The sequence below is a fragment of the Podospora anserina genome, chromosome 2, assembly GCF_000226545.1.
Source record: "Podospora anserina S mat+ genomic DNA chromosome 2, supercontig 2".
Lineage (NCBI taxonomy): Eukaryota > Fungi > Ascomycota > Sordariomycetes > Sordariales > Podosporaceae > Podospora > Podospora anserina.
The window spans coordinates 4,536,271-4,555,300 of record NW_001914858.1 but is presented as its reverse complement, the minus strand read 5'-3'; the positions used below and the strand labels follow the sequence as shown (position 1 = coordinate 4,555,300).

Sequence of the window (19,030 nt, the reverse complement as noted above, 5' to 3'; positions counted from 1 at the left end):
GCTGCTCAGAGTTCGCAGGGTCCAGCAAATCATTATGGATGGGTCCCAACGATTTACTATTCGACTTTTCGCGGCTATCGCAATGCGTCTGAGACAGATTTAGGTTGTCGAACTGCAGGCCGCGTCTCTTGGGAGGCTCCGTACTATGACGATTCCGTAAAAGGGCGGACAAATAGGCGACTTGGGCGCTATCGAGTAGATGCTAATCAGACGAGCGAACACTATGGGGAGTGGGTTTGGGATTTGGGGTTTGGGGTTTGGTCCACGCGGGCGGTGTTGAGTGCGTGGTGGGAGAGGCAGAGAGTGATTGGAAGATGTGGGAGATGGAGGATGATGTCGTTGGTCAGGTAGGTACGCAGCGCATCCAAGCTTCCCTGCCTGTGCAATGTGTTGCAGGTTGCAGGCACAAATGGGCAGTGGGTAGCGTGCGAGCAGTGTGCGCTGGCGTCCACCCCTCCACTTGGCCGTTTTGGGGCTCGACTCTCGCTTCCAGGCCACTAAATTGCCGTCACATCAACTCAAAAGGGACTTCTTTGATATTTACAGGGCAGCGCATAATGGCCTCCATTCAACAAAGTATTCGAGGAATACGAATCTCTACTGATATCGCCGCTTCGACCTCACCGCCGTCAATACCAATCGTCCCTCCCTCCTGTCGTCGTCGTCGCCAGCCCAGTCATCAAACTCTTACCATAGAATCGACCAGAAGGTTGGGGCGGAGACTTGGTCCGGCACATTACACAAGCGACCTACCTATCCAAAGTAAAAGTACTCCATATCAATTCACGACAACACAGCAGTGTGGGAGCGAGCACAACCCAACAACTCTGAAAACCCAGCGGGAGAAAACGCACCCGGTTTCCCTTCCACCACACGATGCTGTTCACCCCTTGAGAGATGTCACGGTACCTGGCCGGGCGGTCTGGTACATCATGTGACGATGATATCCCTTTGACGGTCGACGGACAGAGGCGGCGTGTCAAGTCTCCACTTGTAGCTCTGTCAGATCGCAAGTCTCTCGGTAAGTCTTGGCCCGCTCTTTTCCCGATTCCAGAATTTCTCTTCCCCACCAAATCCGGCTGCGCGGCGCGCCCCAAAAAGTTTGTGCCAGCCTCGGAGGCAGGTGCTGTTAAGACGGTACTTGAAGGCTCCTCCTCCTCCTGTTTCCCATCGGAAGAATAATTCGGCGAAAACATTTTCACTTTCGTCTGTTGTTTATTTGCCGAACCAGCTTTTGATATCTGCATGCATCTGTCATTGTCATTGATTGATGGCCGGAAGATGCGGCATCCGTAACTTTTTGTCAACTTTCCCCAATGACTCAGCTCAAAGATATCAACAATTAGCGTTCGTGAGAGCGCGAGACATATATCAACTGCCTCTCTGGAGGATTGAATCCAGCGATCCGATCCGAAGGCCCTGGTCCGAAAATCATGGACAAAAACCGATGCCGAGTCTAGGAACAAGCTGTTGGCGACGTCGATCGACCGCAACCCTAAAGCCGTCGCGCAACGCTAACATTCGAGGCACGCGCAGGTAGACCTGGTGATCGTATGGCTCTCTTGCTGCTCAGCTCGTGGTCTCAGGCTATGGCAGTTCACAATGATAAAAGTTTCTACGCAGATCGAGATCGTGTACAATACCTGCTCTGCTGCTAGGGCTGGTGTCGGCGACGACGTCATGCCCTATATGGGGCCAGGTACTCCTCTATCAACCCCGCATTGAAGTGGTGGGCAACGGCTCAGCCTCTCACAAACGGCCAAGTGGACGGGTGCCATTCTGGTCCATTTTGGTAACACGCCATAGCCCTTTCAGCCGGGTGGGTGTCCTTTTACAAATTCTCGCCAGTTCAGTGAAACCCACGATAAGCAGCCCTCAGCCCTGGTCTGTCGAACCATCACGCCGCGCCGCGGGATCAAGGAGAGCACGACAGGCACTCGGATATCTCGAGTGCCACGAAAACAGGCAGCTGGGAAGTTATACCGGGCATGTCTTTGCCTCCGTCTTGCCGCGTGCTCTCACAATATCTTCTCGGATGTATCGGGACAAAAGTATGAGAATATACCGCACCGGCTTGGGCCGAATGCTAGCCTCACCAGGGACAGCCGTTTGCCGAGAACCCAGCTACCCAGCCCTGTCAGCAAACTCAGGGGCAGGTGTGTGTGAGGTGTGTGAGTGTGTGGCGTGGACTGTGATCGCGAAAACTTTTCCTTCTGGCGCTCTGACGGAACTCCTTCATCATGCGATACCGGGGCCCGGGTTGTCTGAGACTGGTTGAGAAATCAGCAAAAAAACGGCGCAAGACAATGCGACGAACAGATGAAGAAAAATACCGCTTCGCTACCCAGCATATACGCAGTAGTCTTGAGGCCTGAGTGTCTTGTCCTTATACCAACGGCTGCATGACACGTGGTGACGTGTGGGTTGGGTAGGGGTCCTCTCGTCCCGAACTTAACCCATCCTCCCCTTGTGAGGAAAACCGCGTGATGGGTTGCAGCCAGCGAATGGGTTTTTCTGTATGGCTTACTATGCATCGCTGCAGTACCAAAAACTCTCACACTTGCTGCCGCGTCACCCATTATCGAAAGGGGGAGATAGAAGATATTGGGATTGTAGAGACTGCATGCCACAGACATAACATCGGAGTCATCCTGCTCACATTACCTTTCGGTCATCTGCGCAGGAACCCGATGCTGTCACTGGCTGGGCATTGCGCCTCTCGAAGTTTGGCTGGCCCATCACGGTCGCCCACGAGTCTGAGCAGCCACACGCGTGGGGTGGCAGTCTGAGTAGATGGTGGCGGGATGAACCTCGAGCGAGGTTTTTATCAATCTTGGCTGCTCTTTGGGTTTCAGTATTGATACGTGTGCTCCAAGGCAGAAGTCAGTCCTGTAGTGATGAGGTGACTGCTGACATAACCTCGTGAACTGTGTTGTATGAGGCACCCTTGAGACACAAGGGACATCTCAAGGCGAGCGTCTAAATGCTCAAAACCATGGTTACTAGATTGTCTTTTTGGCCGACACGCAGCATCTTTCTGCTGGAAAATATGGGCCAAGCAGCAAAAAAAGTATCACTTACAGCCCAATGATTCATCAAGTGTTGTTTAACCCTCATAACTAGCATATACGGTAAGAAAATGGCCGAGAGATGTGTCGTGTGATTGGAAGATTTAATCACTGTTTGTAGCAGGGTTAGGGGTCTGTATAGTATATCCAAGTGTATGCTCTGGCAATATCAGATCAATAAACATACTTATAACTTCTCTTGTATGATTGTTGGGCAGAATCATTCCTAGAACGGTGTTAGTTGCGATGACGCCTTCACGCCCTGCCGACGACCGGCTTGTCGGGTTTACGTTGGAGATACCCTATGATGGTGAGTCACAAGGAGTAGTACTTGCTAATATGACTGAAACTAAAATCTTAATCAGTGGTCAAAACACCAAGATCGATGGATCAAGAGAGTGTTTGACGGTAGCAAAAATCGAAGTTCATTGATCCAACGCTCACCATGGCCGACCAAGACAACTTCAAACCCAACGGCTCAGCCTACACCCTCTCCCAGGTCTCTCAGTATCTCTCCTACGTCGGTCTCGATGAGTCATACCACCCTTCCTCCCACCCCGTCCTCGACCTAGACTACCTCACCACCATCTTCCAAGCCCAAATCACCTCCTTCCCCTACGAGAACCTCTCCATCCACTACAACCCCTTCCACCGCATCCTCCTCGACCCCCCACACCTCTTCACCAAACTTGTCACCTCCCCAAGGCGCGGCAGAGGAGGCTACTGCATGGAACTCTCCATCTTCTTCTCCCACATCCTCCGCGCCCTCGGCTTCTCCTCGATTCACTACTCGGGCGTCCGCAACCGCAACCGCACAAACGGCACCCCCCAAGGCCCCTACAACGGCTACGTCCACCTAGTCAACATCCTCACCCTCCCCAACACCAACCCCGCCCAACAATACGTCCTAGACGCCGGCTTCGGCGGCGACGGCCCAACCTTCCCCCTGCCCCTAACCGAACACCTCATCCACCACAACACCATCGGCACCCAGCAAATCCGCTACACCCGCGACTGGCTCCCCGACCAGCGCTTCCGTGACGAGTCCAAGGGCGCGCTCAAGCACTGGATCTACGAGTACCGAAACTCGCCTGAAAAGCCCTGGGACAGCTACTACGCCTTTGTGCCGGAGCACGAGTTTACCGAGTTGGATTTTGAGAACCTGAATGTTTATTTGAGCGAGTGCGAGAGGAATCATCAGACGTACACGGTGCTGGTGATTCGGTTTCTGAGAGGAGGGGAGGAGGGAGAACAGAAGATAAAGGGAAAGGTGATGATGGTTCAGGGGGAGGTGAAGCAGAATTTGGGAGGGAGGACAGAGTTGGTCAAGGTTTGTAGGACCGAGGAGGAGAGGACTGAGGTGTTGAAAGAGGTGTTTGGGATAAACTTGACAGAGGAGGAAAAGGGGGCGATACGGGGGTGGGCGTCGGAGTTGAAGGGTGAATAAAGACGTTTATTGCTTTTGTTTCCAGTTTGCTGTTTTCGAATATTAGACCACCTAGATAAAATAATGCTCATAAATTCTCAAATATATACTTACTCACCCATTACAATAACCTATCAGCCCAAAAATTAAACGCACCTCATAAGCAATGTCATTGTACAATACACCAATGCTCTTGCCCCGTCCGTCTAGTCTAGGTTCGTTCGTATCAAACCCCTTTTTTGGTCTCGTTTCAACTCCAGACTTACTCATAACCCACAGTGAGCAAACAGATGTCTCCCGAAATACATCATTAACCCTTCAAAAACAAAATTAAGCCTCAATCTCCTCAGCTGTCCAGTCCGCCACTTTGGCCTTGGCAGCAACATTTCCACCACCCACAACTCTCCCTCCCTGCTTTCTCTTGACACGGCTCGTCATGCCAATCTTGTCATCAAAGATGAACTGCCAAAGCACATACACCCAGCTCTCGTGTGTAGGCAGGGGATCATAAAACTCCTTGGCAATCTTGTTCAACTTGGGCAGTCTAGTCCAGGGGATCGCAGGGAAGTCGTGGTGCTCATTGTGCAGACCGACATTGTAAGTGAAAAAGTTCAAGATGCCGTAGTAGCTGTAGGTCTCAGGAAGAGGGATCTTGTTCTCGGGGTCTCTGGCTTCGTCCGAAATGTGCTCATACACGTAGTGTTCGGCGATGAAGTGCCCTGCTGTTGGGTGGAGACTGCCAGCCAGGAAGGAAGACAGGATCAGGTACAGGACCGAGTTGACCGAGAAGTAGTTCGGGAGCAAGGCAATGAGGGCGTAGTCGAAGGACAGCTGAACGGCAACATTGAGCCAGTGGACCCAGGTGAAGGGGACACGGTAAACGGCCATCGGGCGGAGGGCGTAGAATAGGATCTGGAAGGTGCAGAAGAAGGCCTTGCCGAGGATCGAGTCGAGGAAGACGGCTTCAAGAGCGGTAGGCAGATCGGTATCGAGGCCATCAACTCCGAGGGACTTGTGATGTGTCAGATGGTAAGGCCTGAATGAAGCACTGTAGGGCAACGCGATAGGAAGGTTGGCGAAGATGGCAAAGAGGCGGTTGGCCAGGGGCGACCTGAAAGCGAGGTTGTGGGAGATCTCATGGATGGCCAGGAAGAGATTCTGGTTCGAGGTGGCGCCAATGATGTAGGCGACCGCCCAGAACTTCAGGGACCAGAAGGGCGTGTCTCGGAGGAGGTGGGCGCAAAGGATCTGGAGGGCAACGACGCCGGCGACGACATATTTCGTTAATGGTTCGGCACCAGATAGTTTTAAGACCTAACAGGACAATGGTTAGCGATTGATGCTTTCTTAACGCAGACACTGTGCTCAAACATACCTCAGGGTGCGCCTTGATGATGGCCAACCTCCGCGTCCGGTGTGGCTCTTCAGTATAAGTCCAGAAAAAGTCATGTTCCTTCTGGTCGTCCGCGTTCTTGGGGGGCGCCGTCGCGCCGTTGGCGTGGCCGTTGCTGATGCCATTGGCAGCCTTTCTCTTGGTCGTGCCGTTGCTCGTAATTGTTGTGGAAGCCATGATGGGAAATCCGAATGGGTACTGTCAACGTCGAGAAGAAACGAGTGAAGCCGCAAGACCAGCTTGACGGAAAAGACAATCAACAAAAAAAGGTTGGCGCAGGGTCGGTAGTTGTGAACCCTTGAGGTTGCTCGCTTGGGTTCCTCCGTCCAATTTCAACAGTTGGCGGTGGCGGACAGGGGCTCAGGTCCCTCAATTGTGGGGTATCTGATCTGCTGGAGCCAACCAGGAGGGGCCAGTGGCCCATGCTTCAAAGATCTCCAAGATCGAAAAAGGGGTTATCGTTCCAGAAGCTCGCCTGTGCCTGTGAAAGTGGGCTGTCCATCCGAACTGGGCGTTGAAAAGTGGTGTGTTGGACAGGATTGTTTTTGTTTATGAGATGTTAACCAGAACTTCTTGTCCTTTTCGACATTTCTTCCTTGACCAACACGGGCAGCCAACTAGAGAACCAACAATCATTGGGATAGGCAGTTGGCAAGCCCAAGGGGCAGTGTCAACAATGAAGACTGATAGGTGTAAGTGATATTGCCCAATTGGTCGGTGTACCCATATCTAACCACCCAGTGTAGATATTCAGCAATAGACTTGAACGCATGACCTAGAAATCTCTTACAACACCTTAGTTGCAATGACGCCATCAGCAAAGCCCATTCGGTTGGAAGTCCTGTCATCGCAGGTTAGGAGCTGATTACGAAGTGACAACTTCAAGGGTTGAATTGGCCGCGGACTCATATCCTGCCTTCAGCCTTCCAAGTGGAAGGCGTCTTGTGTCTTGGTTGCACATATCATCATGGTGCTGGAGCTATGGCCAACCAAACAAGACACCACAATATCCTTCCTGTGGTACGCTCTCGAGCCTCGTCCTATCTTTCACGAACCAGGAAACACCATAGAAGAGGGGTAACAGTGGGGGTTGATACAAACCCCTGTCTGTTACCTACCACGACCTTCTCATACCGGATCTGCATCACGGGAGCTTGCCGTACCGTTTGCTCAGACGGCGGCCTGCTATTTCGTACACTATGTTATGCCGTGCTCCGGGTTCAGCAAGTGGTAAACTGTTAAAGGGCAGTGTCTCTCGGCCATCTCTCTTCCCTCTCTTCTACAGCCAGACCCAATTCTACCCATTAGTTTCTCCGATAGCCTTTTCAATATGTCACCGCCTACTGATCTCCCCGAGATGGAATACCGCTTCTTGGGCCGCTCCGGTCTCCAAGTTTCTGCCATCTCCCTCGGCGGCTGGCTGACATACGGCGGTCATGTCGACAGAGAAGGCACCTTCGCCTGCATGAAAGCCGCCTACGACGTCGGTGTCAACTTCTTTGACTGTGCCGAGGTGTACGCGAAGGGTGAGTCCGAAAAGGTCATGGGCGAGGCCATCAAGAAGTTTGGCTGGCAAAGAAACGATCTCGTCATCTCTACCAAGGTACACTCCTTTAACACCAACCCCCATGCCTGAACCCCACTAACGGAGAGAAAGATCTATTGGGGCTCAGCCTTCAGCACCAGACTAGTAAACAACATTGGGCTCTCCCGAAAGCACATCATCGAAGGCATGAACCAATCCCTCGAACGCCTCCAACTCGACTACGTCGACTTGATCTACGCCCACAGACCAGACAGAAACACCCCCATGGAAGAAACAGTCCGAGCCTTCAACCACCTAATCGACATAGGCAAGGCCCTCTACTGGGGCACCAGCGAGTGGGACGCAGACGAAATAGCCGAAGCACGCCACTACGCAGATAAACTCAACCTCATCGGTCCTTTAATGGGTACCCCCTCCCCCTTTTTTTTCTCTCCCTACCCCTATGTCTCCTCTCACTAACAAGGTAACAGAACAGCCCCGGTACAACATGCTCGAGCGCCTCCGCGTCGAATCCACCCTCGCCCACCTCCTCCGCACTCCCCCATCCCTAGGCCTGACCGTCTTCTCCCCTTTGCGGCAGGGGATCCTCTCAGGAAAATACAAATCCGGCATCCCGCCCGACTCCCGCTTCGCCCAAACCCAGCTCGAGTTCATCTCCGGCTTCTGGAAGCGCACGGGCAAGGAAGAGTTTCAGGAAATGGTTGACACGGTCTCCAAGCTCAAACCAATCGCCGAGCGGTTGGGCGTGAAGCAGAGCGTGCTGGCGTTGGCGTGGGTGCTGGCGAACAAGCATGTTAGTAGCGCCATAACAGGAGCGAGTTCGCCGGAACAGGTGTATGAGAATGTGGAGGCGTTGAGGGTGTACAAGTTGCTGACGGAGGAGGTGATGGGGGAGATTGATGAGATTTTGGGGAACAAGCCGCCAGCGGTGGTGATGAGGTTCTAGGGTAACAGGTGGGCATGATGGCTTCCGGGAGACGTACCCTGATCTCCCTTGACAATTCTGTAATTGTGGCACAAGCTCTATGGCTAGGAAAAGAAAATACAGTATAAAGCCTACGCTTAGCCGTTTGCATTCACTCCTCTATCGATACACATGTTGGCGTACTGCTAGCGTAGCAAAGGTAATAATAACAATAGCTGTCAATCTGCGCACAAAGCCCTTCCCAGCCCCTGAATGTAATCCCCGAACACATTATGATACACACACCAATATCAAAGCAAACAGGTGTAACCGATTAATTTCACATTGCCAGGCAACAACATCCTTGCTAGCTAATTGCAATAATACTATCCTCGCTCTCATCATGCCGCTACAAGAAAAAACAACCATCAGAAAGTCAGTCGTATTTTGTCATGAACTTGTCGTCCAGTCACAGAGACAAACAAACGACACTGGGCACACACAGAGAGAGAGAGAGAGGGAGAGAGAGAGAGAGGGAGAGAGAGAGAGAGAGACACCGAGAGACATAGACATAACAACGTATACCATACGTCTACCCATAAATAACAAAACAGTAAAACAACAAAGGAGAGCTCCGTGTGGGGGGGTGAGGGTATGGGGTATGGGGGAACTAATGATGGGTATGGGGCCCCGTGGTGAAGATAGGTGGTGATTATTTGTGATTCGACGCCGCGCCTCAATGTAGCAAGAAAACCAACAACACCGTCACCTTTTGCCCCACGCTTTCCAGACCGGCTGTATACCCTCTAAAAGAAGAAGTACGCCAACATGAAACTAACAAAGCACAGGATGGCCACGACCTTAACGGACACACCCTCGGTGCCTTGTCTCGTCGCCTGGGCGAGCTCGGGCTGGGAAGGCTTGCTGTTGTCTGCCTCGGAGGTTACGGCTGCCTTCCTTTGTCTGAGTCCACTTGCTGCGTCGTTCTTTAGCTGGGCAATCGTAGCCTCCGCCTGAGCGAGCTTCGCCTTGATCTCTTCGTAGGTCTCGACGGCTGTGGTCTTGACGGCGGCCACGGCGGATTCGGCGACAGTTGACCCAGTCTCCTCCCTGGACTCCTGCTCGGGTTGGCCTGGAGAGGTGTTATCGAGAATGGTGGATTCATCGTGTGGGGAAGAGTAGGCTGGAGGGGCGGCATTGGGGGTATCCTCATGGCCCTATACAGTTGTGGTTAGCGCTAGTCGCCCATGTGACGAGGGGATCGCGGGGATGGGATGCGAATTTTTGCACCCATTCACCCCCTCCCCCGCCACGGAGAAACCAAGTGGGATAACATACATTAGCAAGTGAGCGACGGGGAGGAGTCGACACCGCAGGTTCCGCGTTTCCGTCGTCGTTGGCGGCGAGCCAAGAGACTCGGATCTTTCTCTCTTGGATTGCCGACTTTGGCACACCGTCCCACTACAAGAATAACTGGTCAGTATGGTATTGTTTTTTTCACCGCCGGCTGTGAAGAGTGACCCACAATCTGCTGAACGTTGGTGAAGTCCTTGTCGCCGGTGATGGTAACGGACTGGACGAGGAACTTGTCACGGCACTTGGCGTCGGCAGGAGGCTCCTGCTTCATGGCCTGCAGGAGGACTACGTGTATGTCAGCCACCCGCCCCAACTTTCCAAACATGTCCACGATGTGCCTACCTGAAACTTCGACTTCATGGCCGGGCTCAACACGACCAGAGTTTGGTCGAACACAGTACCTGTGGCAGTTAGCAACACCACTCTCGTAGGCCAATGTAATTATTGTGGAGAATCGCGAAGTCTCGAGACGTACTGCTTAGGGGCTGTCGTTTTAACCTACAAACAGGAGGATCCGGTTAGCCACTTGAAAAGTGAGACACAACTTGAAAGACATCTTGATATACCTTGAAAGCAATTGGCTCTTTGTTGGTGTTCTTGATCTTGAGGATCTGCGCGACCTCGATAGTAAATGGCCCTAGCTCGGTCAGATATGGTCCTTCGAATGTCTCTGTGGATGTTGGCGATCTGGAGGACACAACGTACTGCGGAAGCCGAGCTCAAAGGGTTCAATCTCGACGGACATGATGACGGTATAGCAAGGTCTCGGGCGTGCTCAAAAGAACGTTTAGATGTTTGTGGATGTTTGCTGCGACCGTTTTGGTGGAGCCCAGGTGACGGAATCGCGCAGCGAATTTGGGGGGTTTTCAATGTTCGTGCACCAAAGGGGACGCTCGGTGTGGTGATATCGTGCGACGACAAGGTTTTCGTCAGGATTCGGCGCGAAGAATCTACCAGAGAAGGCGGACGGTGGAAGAGATGGGAGAGCGGCGGAGAGTTGTTGCGATGAGAAGGCCTGTTGGTTAGAGCTTGAGATATGAGGTGTCTTACGACATTCCGAGCAGAGCGCAGCACAGCACAGTGACGGCAAAGTTGCTTCTTGGCCAGGTTTCGACCCCTTCTGATTCGAGCCTAGGGCGATCCGGGTTCGTGGGCCCGTGCTGATGGTCCAGCGTGTCAGTGACTTTCCCAGGTGGAGGGTTTGGGCTGGGCTGCCACCAAGACAGCTGTTCTTGGGCTCCAATTGGGTTGCTACCTGAGAACACTGGGGCCAAAATTACTAATTCAGCCACTGCCAGAGTTCAGGACATCAAGTCGACATGCAGTAGAGTAAAAGTACAAGTTAACGAGTACATATGGCTTTGCCAGCAGTATCTGTGATATCCAACCTATTTCGAGAAGAGAGAGTTGCCGGCGATCTGGAATGTATAAAACAATGGGTGCTATCACATGCCGCGCCCCCACTGTTTCTACTGGTTGGCCTTCTGTGATGACGTGCACCCTTTCAACCTACAGCCCAGGCTATCATCCTAAGCTCAAGGTTGAGGCTGACTGCTAACAACCGAATCGTTTGAATATCAGCTTGCTTTTGAGCAGTTCAAAGCCAGGTCCCTGCGTAAAAGCTAACACCGGTTCCATTGTGGCGCACAGGTTTTGAACAGTTGAACGTTGTTCAGCCTTTTCGTCTTATAAAATTTAGCTTGATTTCGTGTTGGGTATTCCCCCACTCGACAACCAACAACTCCTCAACACCACCACCTGCCCTTGATCTTGGCATCTACTTTCACTTTCACCACCACCATTGCCAATCATCAATTAAAACAGAAGCAACACTCTCATTCGAGATGACGACTGCCGATCTTGATGTGCTGCTCTCCATGGGCTTTGAGCAGGCTCGTGCGGAAATCGCCGCCAAGAAGACTGGAAACTGTAAGCATCACCGTCACGGACACATCTTGTCATGCCACTCATTTTCAGCCCCGGTTCTAACACTCAACGCAGTGCAACAAGCCCTTGATTGGCTAGAGGCAAACCAGGATAAGTCCTTGGAAGAGCTCCAGGCTCAAAACCAGGCCTCAGCTGAGGACGAAGATGAAGATACGACTGGTGCCAACATCCCTTCTGGTGAGACCGCAAAGTCCTTGGTTTGCAACGAATGTGGCAAGAAGTTCCGCAACCACGACCAAGCCACCTTTCACGCTACCAAGACGTTCGTATCCAATCTTACCAGCTTCTCATTTAGTTCACATGGCTAACATCACCCAAGAGACCACCAAGACTTCTCCGAGTCCACTGACGAGATTGCCCCGTTGACAGAAGAGGAAAAGAAAGCTAGACTAGAAGAGCTTCGACAGAAGCTCGCTGCGAAGAGAGCCGTCCAGTCTGAGGCCGAGAAGGAAACCGCCAAGCGCAATGAGCAGATTCGTATGAAGGCCACCAAGGACTCCCAAGAGCTCAAGGAGGAGCTTCAGCGCAAGGAGAGAATCAAGGAGGCCGAGAGGAAGAAGCAAGAGAAGATTGCCGATGCCGAAGCCAAGAAGCGCATCAAGGCAAAGATCGAGGCCGACAAGGCAGAGAGAAAGCGCAAGGAGGAGGAGGCCAAGGCTCTCCGCGAGGGTAGAGCACCACAAGCCCCGGTTGTGGCTCCCGCCGCCCCATTGTCTGCTCTGGGAGGTAGTTCTGCTTCAGGCTCGTCCGCCGCCACTGCTCGTCTCAGGATTCAGACCAAGCAGAAGGGCAACTTGATGAAGATTTACCCAAGCGAAACGACTTTGTTCGAGGTGGCTCACGCTGTGGAAGAGGAGACTGGTGTTCCTGTGCAGAGCTTCCAGATCAACTTCCCACGGAAGACATTCGAGGCTGGCGTGGACTTTGGGTTGACATTGAAGGAGGCCGGTTTTGTGCCCAGTGCTGCCATCATTGCCAACTAGGCTTTTGTCATAAATCTTATGAGGTATGCTGCCAGCGTCTAGATAGGAAGCGATAATGGAGGGGCAACACTGTGTCTCGAAAGCCGATGGTTTATGTTCTTAACTGGATACTCAAAATAAGTCCCCCTCCTCATTTGATGTATGTTTGCGTTCTTTCACAAGGTAGGTTAGGTTCATTACCCCTGAACACCCCCATATGTGTACTGAATAGGTGGGGTCACCATCCAAGTCAACATTTCAAGGGCGCGCCTTGAAAGTGATTTTCAACACATCATCCAGTGATCCAACAAACCTGCCTAATTCAGTGCCAAGTCCCAAGCTAGCAGGATCCCCAGAATCAACAACCTAAATCAAACCTTCTCGGCCAAGAAACCTTCATGTAGGCTGTACCCGTAGTTGACAACCACACAACTTCCCCGCGGCGGCCCCGCACTGCCAATTCAACCCCTTGCGGCGATCGTCGGCATTCGTTCGGAAGAGGCACCACTTCCTTCTTGAGAGGTATCACTTTCCGCAGTTCGGTACAACTTGCATATTCCTCCGCCGGCCGCAATCGGTGTATCTATCAAGTCAAATACGACTCCACCTTATGGCATCACCTCACCTGCGTTCATTTGCAGCTTCAACCTTTAACAGACTTGCTTTTCTTTCTTCCAAGCCCCCAACCAGCAAACCTAGTTTTGGTTCCTTTTCTTCTATTATATCACCTATTAGATTTCAACAGCAACCCATCAGAACAATGTCCTCCACCGAAGCCCCCAAAAAGGTAGAATGGCTCGTCGTCATCCCCGACTTCCCCGGTGCTCATGAGAAGCGTCTCGAGGTCCGGCCGTATGTTTCCTCCCTCCCCCTCCTCTCACCAAGTTACCGGATACTAATGAAATAAAGTCAACACTTCGGCGGCCTCAAACCAGCTGTCGATTCCGGCCTCTACAAAATGGGCGGTGCCGTCCTCAACAAGCCCCCCCAGGGTTCCGACCCGACCAAGTTCTCTTTCGCAGGCAGCACCATCGTCATCAGCGCCGCCTCCCGGGAGGAGATCAAGGAGGTGTTGAGAAATGACATCTACGCCAAGGAGGGAGTCTGGGATGTGGAGAATGTAAGTTTCCTTCTCTCTCAGCCCTTACCATGATCGTGCTAACAGCATGGGAAAAGGCCCAAATGTGGCCCTTCCTCTGCGCCTTCCGGTTCCCAGTCCCTGGACAGGACGAAAAGTTCCCTGACCCTAATACCAAGCAGTAGGAAGTTGGTGTATGTGGTGGGGAGAAGAGAGAGAAGAGAGTGTGCATTTGACGATGTCCATGAATGTGTTGCGCCGGAATTTTAATTCTTCGTCTAAAATCACACACACTCAGTACAATAGGCCCCTGAGACCACGATAGACCAAATATGATTAATTCATGTCGGAACCAATGGTCTAACTGCAATCCCGAGCTCGCTAGGAAACTCTTCAAATGACCCAAAGTAAAAACTATGGCGGCTGTTCCTGTCAAACCTCAAAATCCATTATGGCACGCCATAATACCAGTGCTCTAAAATCAGCTTCGGGTACGATTGCACCCAATTATTGTCATCAACCCGTTCATAACGCCATCAGCAACATATCTTGGCGCAAAACCATGCGTCCAAAAACCCGAAATATCATACAACCGAAACGAACATGGCCAGCTAGCTATCAGCACTGCCATCTTCCAGTTCTTCCGCGGCCACCCTGAGCTCGTAGCTGAGGTCAAAGCACTCAGCCAGCAGCTCACTGACACTTCCCTGTCCCTCTGGAATATCGTTGCCAACCATGAACTTGCCATCGACGCGCATGTTGTCGATTGAATTAAGCTATCGATTGTCAGTAATTAGGAAGTTGGGACATTATAACACAGGGCAACACACCTTCATGCTATAAGGATATAACTCCCTAACCGAGCTCACGCCTCCCGAGTTTTTGACCTCCACCAGACACCTCTTCAACGTCTGCAACTGGTTGTACACCGGTAACAACGCCTCTGACACTGGCTCAGACGAGTTCATCAGGTAATAAATGTAGCCGTAGCTGCGTCTGATGAGGTAAAGCAGCGTTCGTTGAACGTACAGTTCGGCAGGGTTGCCCTCGTCGTCGACCCAGTTCCCGTCCACCCTACTCTCGTCAATCTTGTCGAGCTCTCGTTGGAAATCGTACAAATCGGTTTCTCGGAGGGACCAGGCTTGCGTGATGGAAAGCTTTTCAAGATCGTTGCGCACACCGGTGAGAATCTCGTATTTTGTTCTGAAAGCTTCAGGTATTTGCCCCTTTCTGTGATCGTCTGCGTTAGTTCGGGCGTCTCATTATTGAAGGGCGCATGACGTACCTCTCCAACACGATATCTGACCACCTCAAACACCTCGCCAGAAGTGCTGAGACTAGGTCGCTGCCACGGATTTCGTTCCCTTCTTCATCAACAAACTTGCCATCCACTCTGGACTCTTCAATCTCCTTGAGCTTTGCTTGCAGCTTCTGGACTTCGGATGTGGCGAACTTTGTCTTGGTGTTGGCAAGCGACATTGATCTCATGATAGATATTAACCTCTCATAGATGGCCTGCAAAGGTTTATCCAGCTCGTCCAGCTTTTCCCGCAACTTTGCAAGCATCGTCTTGCATAGCTCTTCGCGTTTGGAAAGGAGTTCGACCAGGTATGGTGAATGTTGTGCGTTCGCGTTCTTCAAGATCCCATCCAACCTTCCCAGTGTATCCGAAAGGCTGTCGAGATCTTTTGGCGAGAAGAGACCGGCTTCTGTGAGATGATCGAGGAGTCGCTTCACAGTCGAGGTCAGGGCATAGGCGGCGGGAACGTCGGTCGTTCGCCCAATCGTCATAAAGAAAAGGGAGATGAGTTGGAAACAGCTCTCGAGCACCTTGTCGACTACGCGCAGATGTTAGTACAAAGCAGTCCGTGGCCGCTGATGCTGTGGTTCGCATACGTCTGTTCTCCCCTAGATGTGCCCCTTTTCGGACCTCGTTCAGCAGCTTGACTTGTTCCACCAGTTCCTGGTATTGCACCATGACATCTTGGCTCCGAATGTACTTTGTTCGGTCCATCTTTAGGAGCAGCAGTTGATCCCGGATAGCCGTGAGCTTCTGCAGAATCTCCTGCTCCCGCGCATCGTTGGGCATGGGAATCGCTGGGGTCTCCATCTTGGGTGCAAGGTGAACTGAGAAAAGGTGTTGATGAAGACTAGGTGGACTGGCCGGTACAAACAAAAGAGGAGAAGGGCCGATGATGGCTTATATGTATTCCCAGCTGACAGTGGGCAACGGATGGTCAGTGGCAAAAGCTCGCGAGGAAACAGCTCTCGCTGGAAAACCCACCGGGATCTGGAGGAGCTTGATCTCCTGCCCTGGCCAACCTTGCTCTTGACCAACCGGCCACTTCTTTGCGCCGCACGACTGGCAGCACTTCTTTCGGCTACGAGGTGAACAAGGATATCAGAGAGAGTCAATTATCGTATTCGGTCATACGAGAATGGGTGAATTCGATGCAACTGCGCCCATGTGGTGTTTATTTGCTTGCAAGAGGAAAGGTCTAGATTGGAATTCGGCCTCTGGACGACGTGCAGGCCCTGTCCGCGACGTCAGTTGTGGTGGGGGAACAGAGGGGAGCTTCAATGGCGGGGCCGGTCTTAGCAAGGAGATCGATCAAAGGCCCGACTGGGGTTCCTGGCAGGCCACAGCGGATGGCTCAGCGGCTGCCCAAGCCAATCAGAGAGAGCCCGGACAGCGACTTCTTCCAGCCGTTGCCAGCCGGGCACCTTGACGAATATCCACTTTTGCTCTCCTAGACCGACAGGCGGCGGTCAGCTGCGCAATGACCATTTCACACCTGCCAGCTGTAGGGCCACGCTATTCTCTTTCTGTCATGCGCACAACTCTTAATTTCTCCTCTTCGCGAATTTCAAGCTTCGGTATCTCGACATCCCACGACAAAAAGTCCTTCGAGCATCAGCACCTTGCCGTCTCGACAAACCACATTCAAAATGTCTACCGCTGAGCTTGCGACGTCCTATGCGGCCCTGATCCTCGCCGATGACGGTGTTGAGATCACTGTAAGGAGAATCTTCTGGTGCCCCGCGCAATTCTGCGATTTACGGGGCGATTTGGGCGGAACGAGCGACTGACTTGCGAAATAGGCCGACAAGATCCAGACCATCATCAAGGCCGCCGGCATTGAGGATGTCGAGCCTATCTGGGCTTCCCTTTTCGCCAAGGTACGAAACACCGAGAACTACGCATTCCGAACGCGGGCATCCGGCCACGAGACGATTAGATGACTGACTTGGGTTGTTTTGCTGTGCTACAGGCTCTCGAGGGCAAGGATGTGAAGGACCTTCTTTCCAACGTCGGCTCCGGTGGTGGTGCCGCCCCTGCCGCTGCTGGTGGCGCTGCTGCTGCCGCTGGCGGTGCTGCTGAGGCCGCTCCCGAGGAGGCCAAGGAGGAGGGTCAGTACTCCCACCCTGGGCTTCCGGCCCGATATGCTCTTGAATATGGTGCTAACAACTTGCTACAGAGAAGGAGGAGTCCGACGATGACATGGGCTTCGGTCTCTTCGACTAAACGGTTAATATCGGCAAGGCGTGTTTTTGACTCCTCGGGTTCCCTTTGTACTTCCAAAGCTTGCCTGGATCTTTTGCGACGGCGTATCGCATTCACGACCATTGGGATGGGTGCATTGATATCAAGGGTTCTGGTTCATCGGCGTAGCTTACACGGGAAATTGAGATGTGTTTAAGCAAAAGTGGGATGGGCTCGGTCTTGCGGCCTCTGGCAGTTTCATGGACTGCGGGCTCGACACCGATGGTACCTCCACAAGAGCCCTGATTCCACGGCAAGCTTGGTTGCGGCTTGGGCGGTTAGTTGAAGGACTACCCTCGCCACATCAAATGGGAATATGACAAGTCTGATGATTAAGCTTTGTGCGTGCTTGGCAGTGACTTTTCGAGCTTCCCATGAATGTGAGATCAAGGGTACAAATTACGATTAACCTCAGTCTTAGGTTTGCGGAACTATGAGCCAATCTATCGACGACGAGAGCTTCGCCTTCGGAATACAACATCAACACGACGAGTACGAACCCATCAAGCCCTTCACCATCGCACTCCTATTCTAGTCCACCTATGTCGAATAGCCATCACTCGTCAGCTCTCCATGTCTAGATCGCAGTACCCCATAGCACGGCATGTCAAGGTCCCATCAACTGCCGCTTCCACTCTTGTCTATAGTATACGCTTCAGGCCACTTGATATCAAAAGAACGACGGTCACCTTGGTGTCATCCTTCTCCGCCCACAGTCCCACAGTACATGAGGCTCTGCTTAGGATACCGGCTCACTTACAGTTGGTACAAGTATGGTCATGTAACGATAGAAGACTGGTCCATACATAGATTAGCCATAACTTACAAGACACCCAATCACGAGCCGTTTTAATACCTTGTCATGGCCCCTAACGGTCATGTATCGAGAAGCAAGCTCAGCCTCAGCCTAGTACTCACTCAGCCACCCGAGCCGCTCCGGGGTTGAAGAAGACGGTCATTCGGAGCTGAGGATCTGAGACCGAGAGGCCCGATGGTCAAATCGGCCGGAGTAGAGCGGCCTCTTTTCATGGAGCAGTTGTGTTTCGTTTCGTGGATTTTATTGCCACGGCATCACAAAAGTAGAGATTTCAACTCACAGCCTGTTTTTCGTGAAAGCGATATGTTAGTGAGTGAGACCCAAAAGGACGCTAAAAAAGACATCTTGGCATTGTAGCCTTGGCTTCACAGGCAGTGGGGCAGATGACGAAATATGTCTGACCCGCGCGGTTCTCACTTGCTGTGATTTTCTTTTGGGCCTCGACACATTGTCAGGCAAAGAGGCAGTCACTGCAGTATTCACGCAGGTATTTTGGAGATACACTCTTGTGGGGATCAATCTTTTCATCCTGCAGAAGATGGAATGCATTGTTTGACTGCAAGTTCAGTAGATGTAGATATGTAAAGCCCCTGGACGAGAAGTCAACTGCAGCGCGGGGGAGGGGTAACTGACGGAACATCCCATCAGCTGCTCTTGTTGCGATGAACCTCCCGACGGCAATATAACAGTCACCTCACCCCCCTTCACCGCCTGAACCACCTTTTCCCATATCATGACCGAGTCACAGGGCTGGGCTCATCCTGAGCTGCCGTTCGTTTTGCCGTCCCATGGTCGCAGTTCGAGTGAACTCATGAGGGGCCACCCGGTCAAAACGAGGAACGCGCGTGGACCCAGAAGCTTCCAAGCCGGCACACACGATGCGATGAAGGTTCCAGGATGATGGACTCTCGCACCTCTCTCGATCATGTTGAATCTTGATCAGACTGGGTTCATGAGGTAATTCGTCTGGATTCCCAGGCAGTGTGACC

General features: G+C 52.2%; 8 protein-coding genes across 8 annotated transcripts; 5 read left to right on the top strand and 3 right to left on the bottom strand.

Moving 5' to 3' along the window:
• Positions 1-3,513: 3,513 nt before the first annotated feature.
• Positions 3,514-4,515, top strand: PODANS_2_13150 (uncharacterized protein; the record flags this gene model as incomplete). Its single annotated transcript, XM_001912098.1, has 1 exon — positions 3,514-4,515. The coding sequence occupies one exon, from the start codon at positions 3,514-3,516 to the stop codon at positions 4,513-4,515; it is 1,002 nt and encodes a 333-aa protein (XP_001912133.1).
• Positions 4,516-4,824: 309 nt separating this feature from the next.
• On the bottom strand, positions 4,825-6,064 carry PODANS_2_13140 (uncharacterized protein; the record flags this gene model as incomplete). The annotated part of the gene is made up of 2 exons (XM_001912097.1): positions 4,825-5,808; positions 5,870-6,064. The coding sequence occupies 2 exons, from the start codon at positions 6,062-6,064 to the stop codon at positions 4,825-4,827; spliced, it is 1,179 nt and encodes a 392-aa protein (XP_001912132.1).
• A 1,153-nt stretch (positions 6,065-7,217) lies between these two features.
• Positions 7,218-8,379, top strand: PODANS_2_13130 (uncharacterized protein; the record flags this gene model as incomplete). The annotated part of the gene is made up of 3 exons (XM_001912096.1): positions 7,218-7,490; positions 7,539-7,839; positions 7,904-8,379. 3 exons carry the CDS (start codon positions 7,218-7,220, stop codon positions 8,377-8,379), a joined length of 1,050 nt encoding a protein of 349 aa, XP_001912131.1.
• Positions 8,380-9,143: 764 nt separating this feature from the next.
• Positions 9,144-10,438, bottom strand: PODANS_2_13120 (uncharacterized protein; the record flags this gene model as incomplete). The annotated part of the gene is made up of 7 exons (XM_001912095.1): positions 9,144-9,554; positions 9,676-9,798; positions 9,863-9,978; positions 10,036-10,094; positions 10,169-10,191; positions 10,260-10,330; positions 10,399-10,438. The coding sequence occupies 7 exons, from the start codon at positions 10,436-10,438 to the stop codon at positions 9,144-9,146; spliced, it is 843 nt and encodes a 280-aa protein (XP_001912130.1).
• Positions 10,439-11,537: 1,099 nt separating this feature from the next.
• PODANS_2_13110 (uncharacterized protein) lies at positions 11,538-12,623 on the top strand (the record flags this gene model as incomplete). The annotated part of the gene is made up of 3 exons (XM_001912094.1): positions 11,538-11,622; positions 11,695-11,902; positions 11,960-12,623. The coding sequence occupies 3 exons, from the start codon at positions 11,538-11,540 to the stop codon at positions 12,621-12,623; spliced, it is 957 nt and encodes a 318-aa protein (XP_001912129.1).
• A 739-nt stretch (positions 12,624-13,362) lies between these two features.
• Positions 13,363-13,865, top strand: PODANS_2_13100 (uncharacterized protein; the record flags this gene model as incomplete). Its single annotated transcript, XM_001912093.1, has 3 exons — positions 13,363-13,454; positions 13,512-13,722; positions 13,779-13,865. The coding sequence occupies 3 exons, from the start codon at positions 13,363-13,365 to the stop codon at positions 13,863-13,865; spliced, it is 390 nt and encodes a 129-aa protein (XP_001912128.1).
• A 426-nt stretch (positions 13,866-14,291) lies between these two features.
• Positions 14,292-15,790, bottom strand: PODANS_2_13090 (uncharacterized protein; the record flags this gene model as incomplete). Its single annotated transcript, XM_001912092.1, has 4 exons — positions 14,292-14,456; positions 14,511-14,910; positions 14,966-15,518; positions 15,577-15,790. The coding sequence occupies 4 exons, from the start codon at positions 15,788-15,790 to the stop codon at positions 14,292-14,294; spliced, it is 1,332 nt and encodes a 443-aa protein (XP_001912127.1).
• An 839-nt stretch (positions 15,791-16,629) lies between these two features.
• PODANS_2_13080 (uncharacterized protein) lies at positions 16,630-17,206 on the top strand (the record flags this gene model as incomplete). The annotated part of the gene is made up of 4 exons (XM_001912091.1): positions 16,630-16,698; positions 16,783-16,860; positions 16,953-17,091; positions 17,160-17,206. 4 exons carry the CDS (start codon positions 16,630-16,632, stop codon positions 17,204-17,206), a joined length of 333 nt encoding a protein of 110 aa, XP_001912126.1.
• Positions 17,207-19,030: the final 1,824 nt, after the last annotated feature.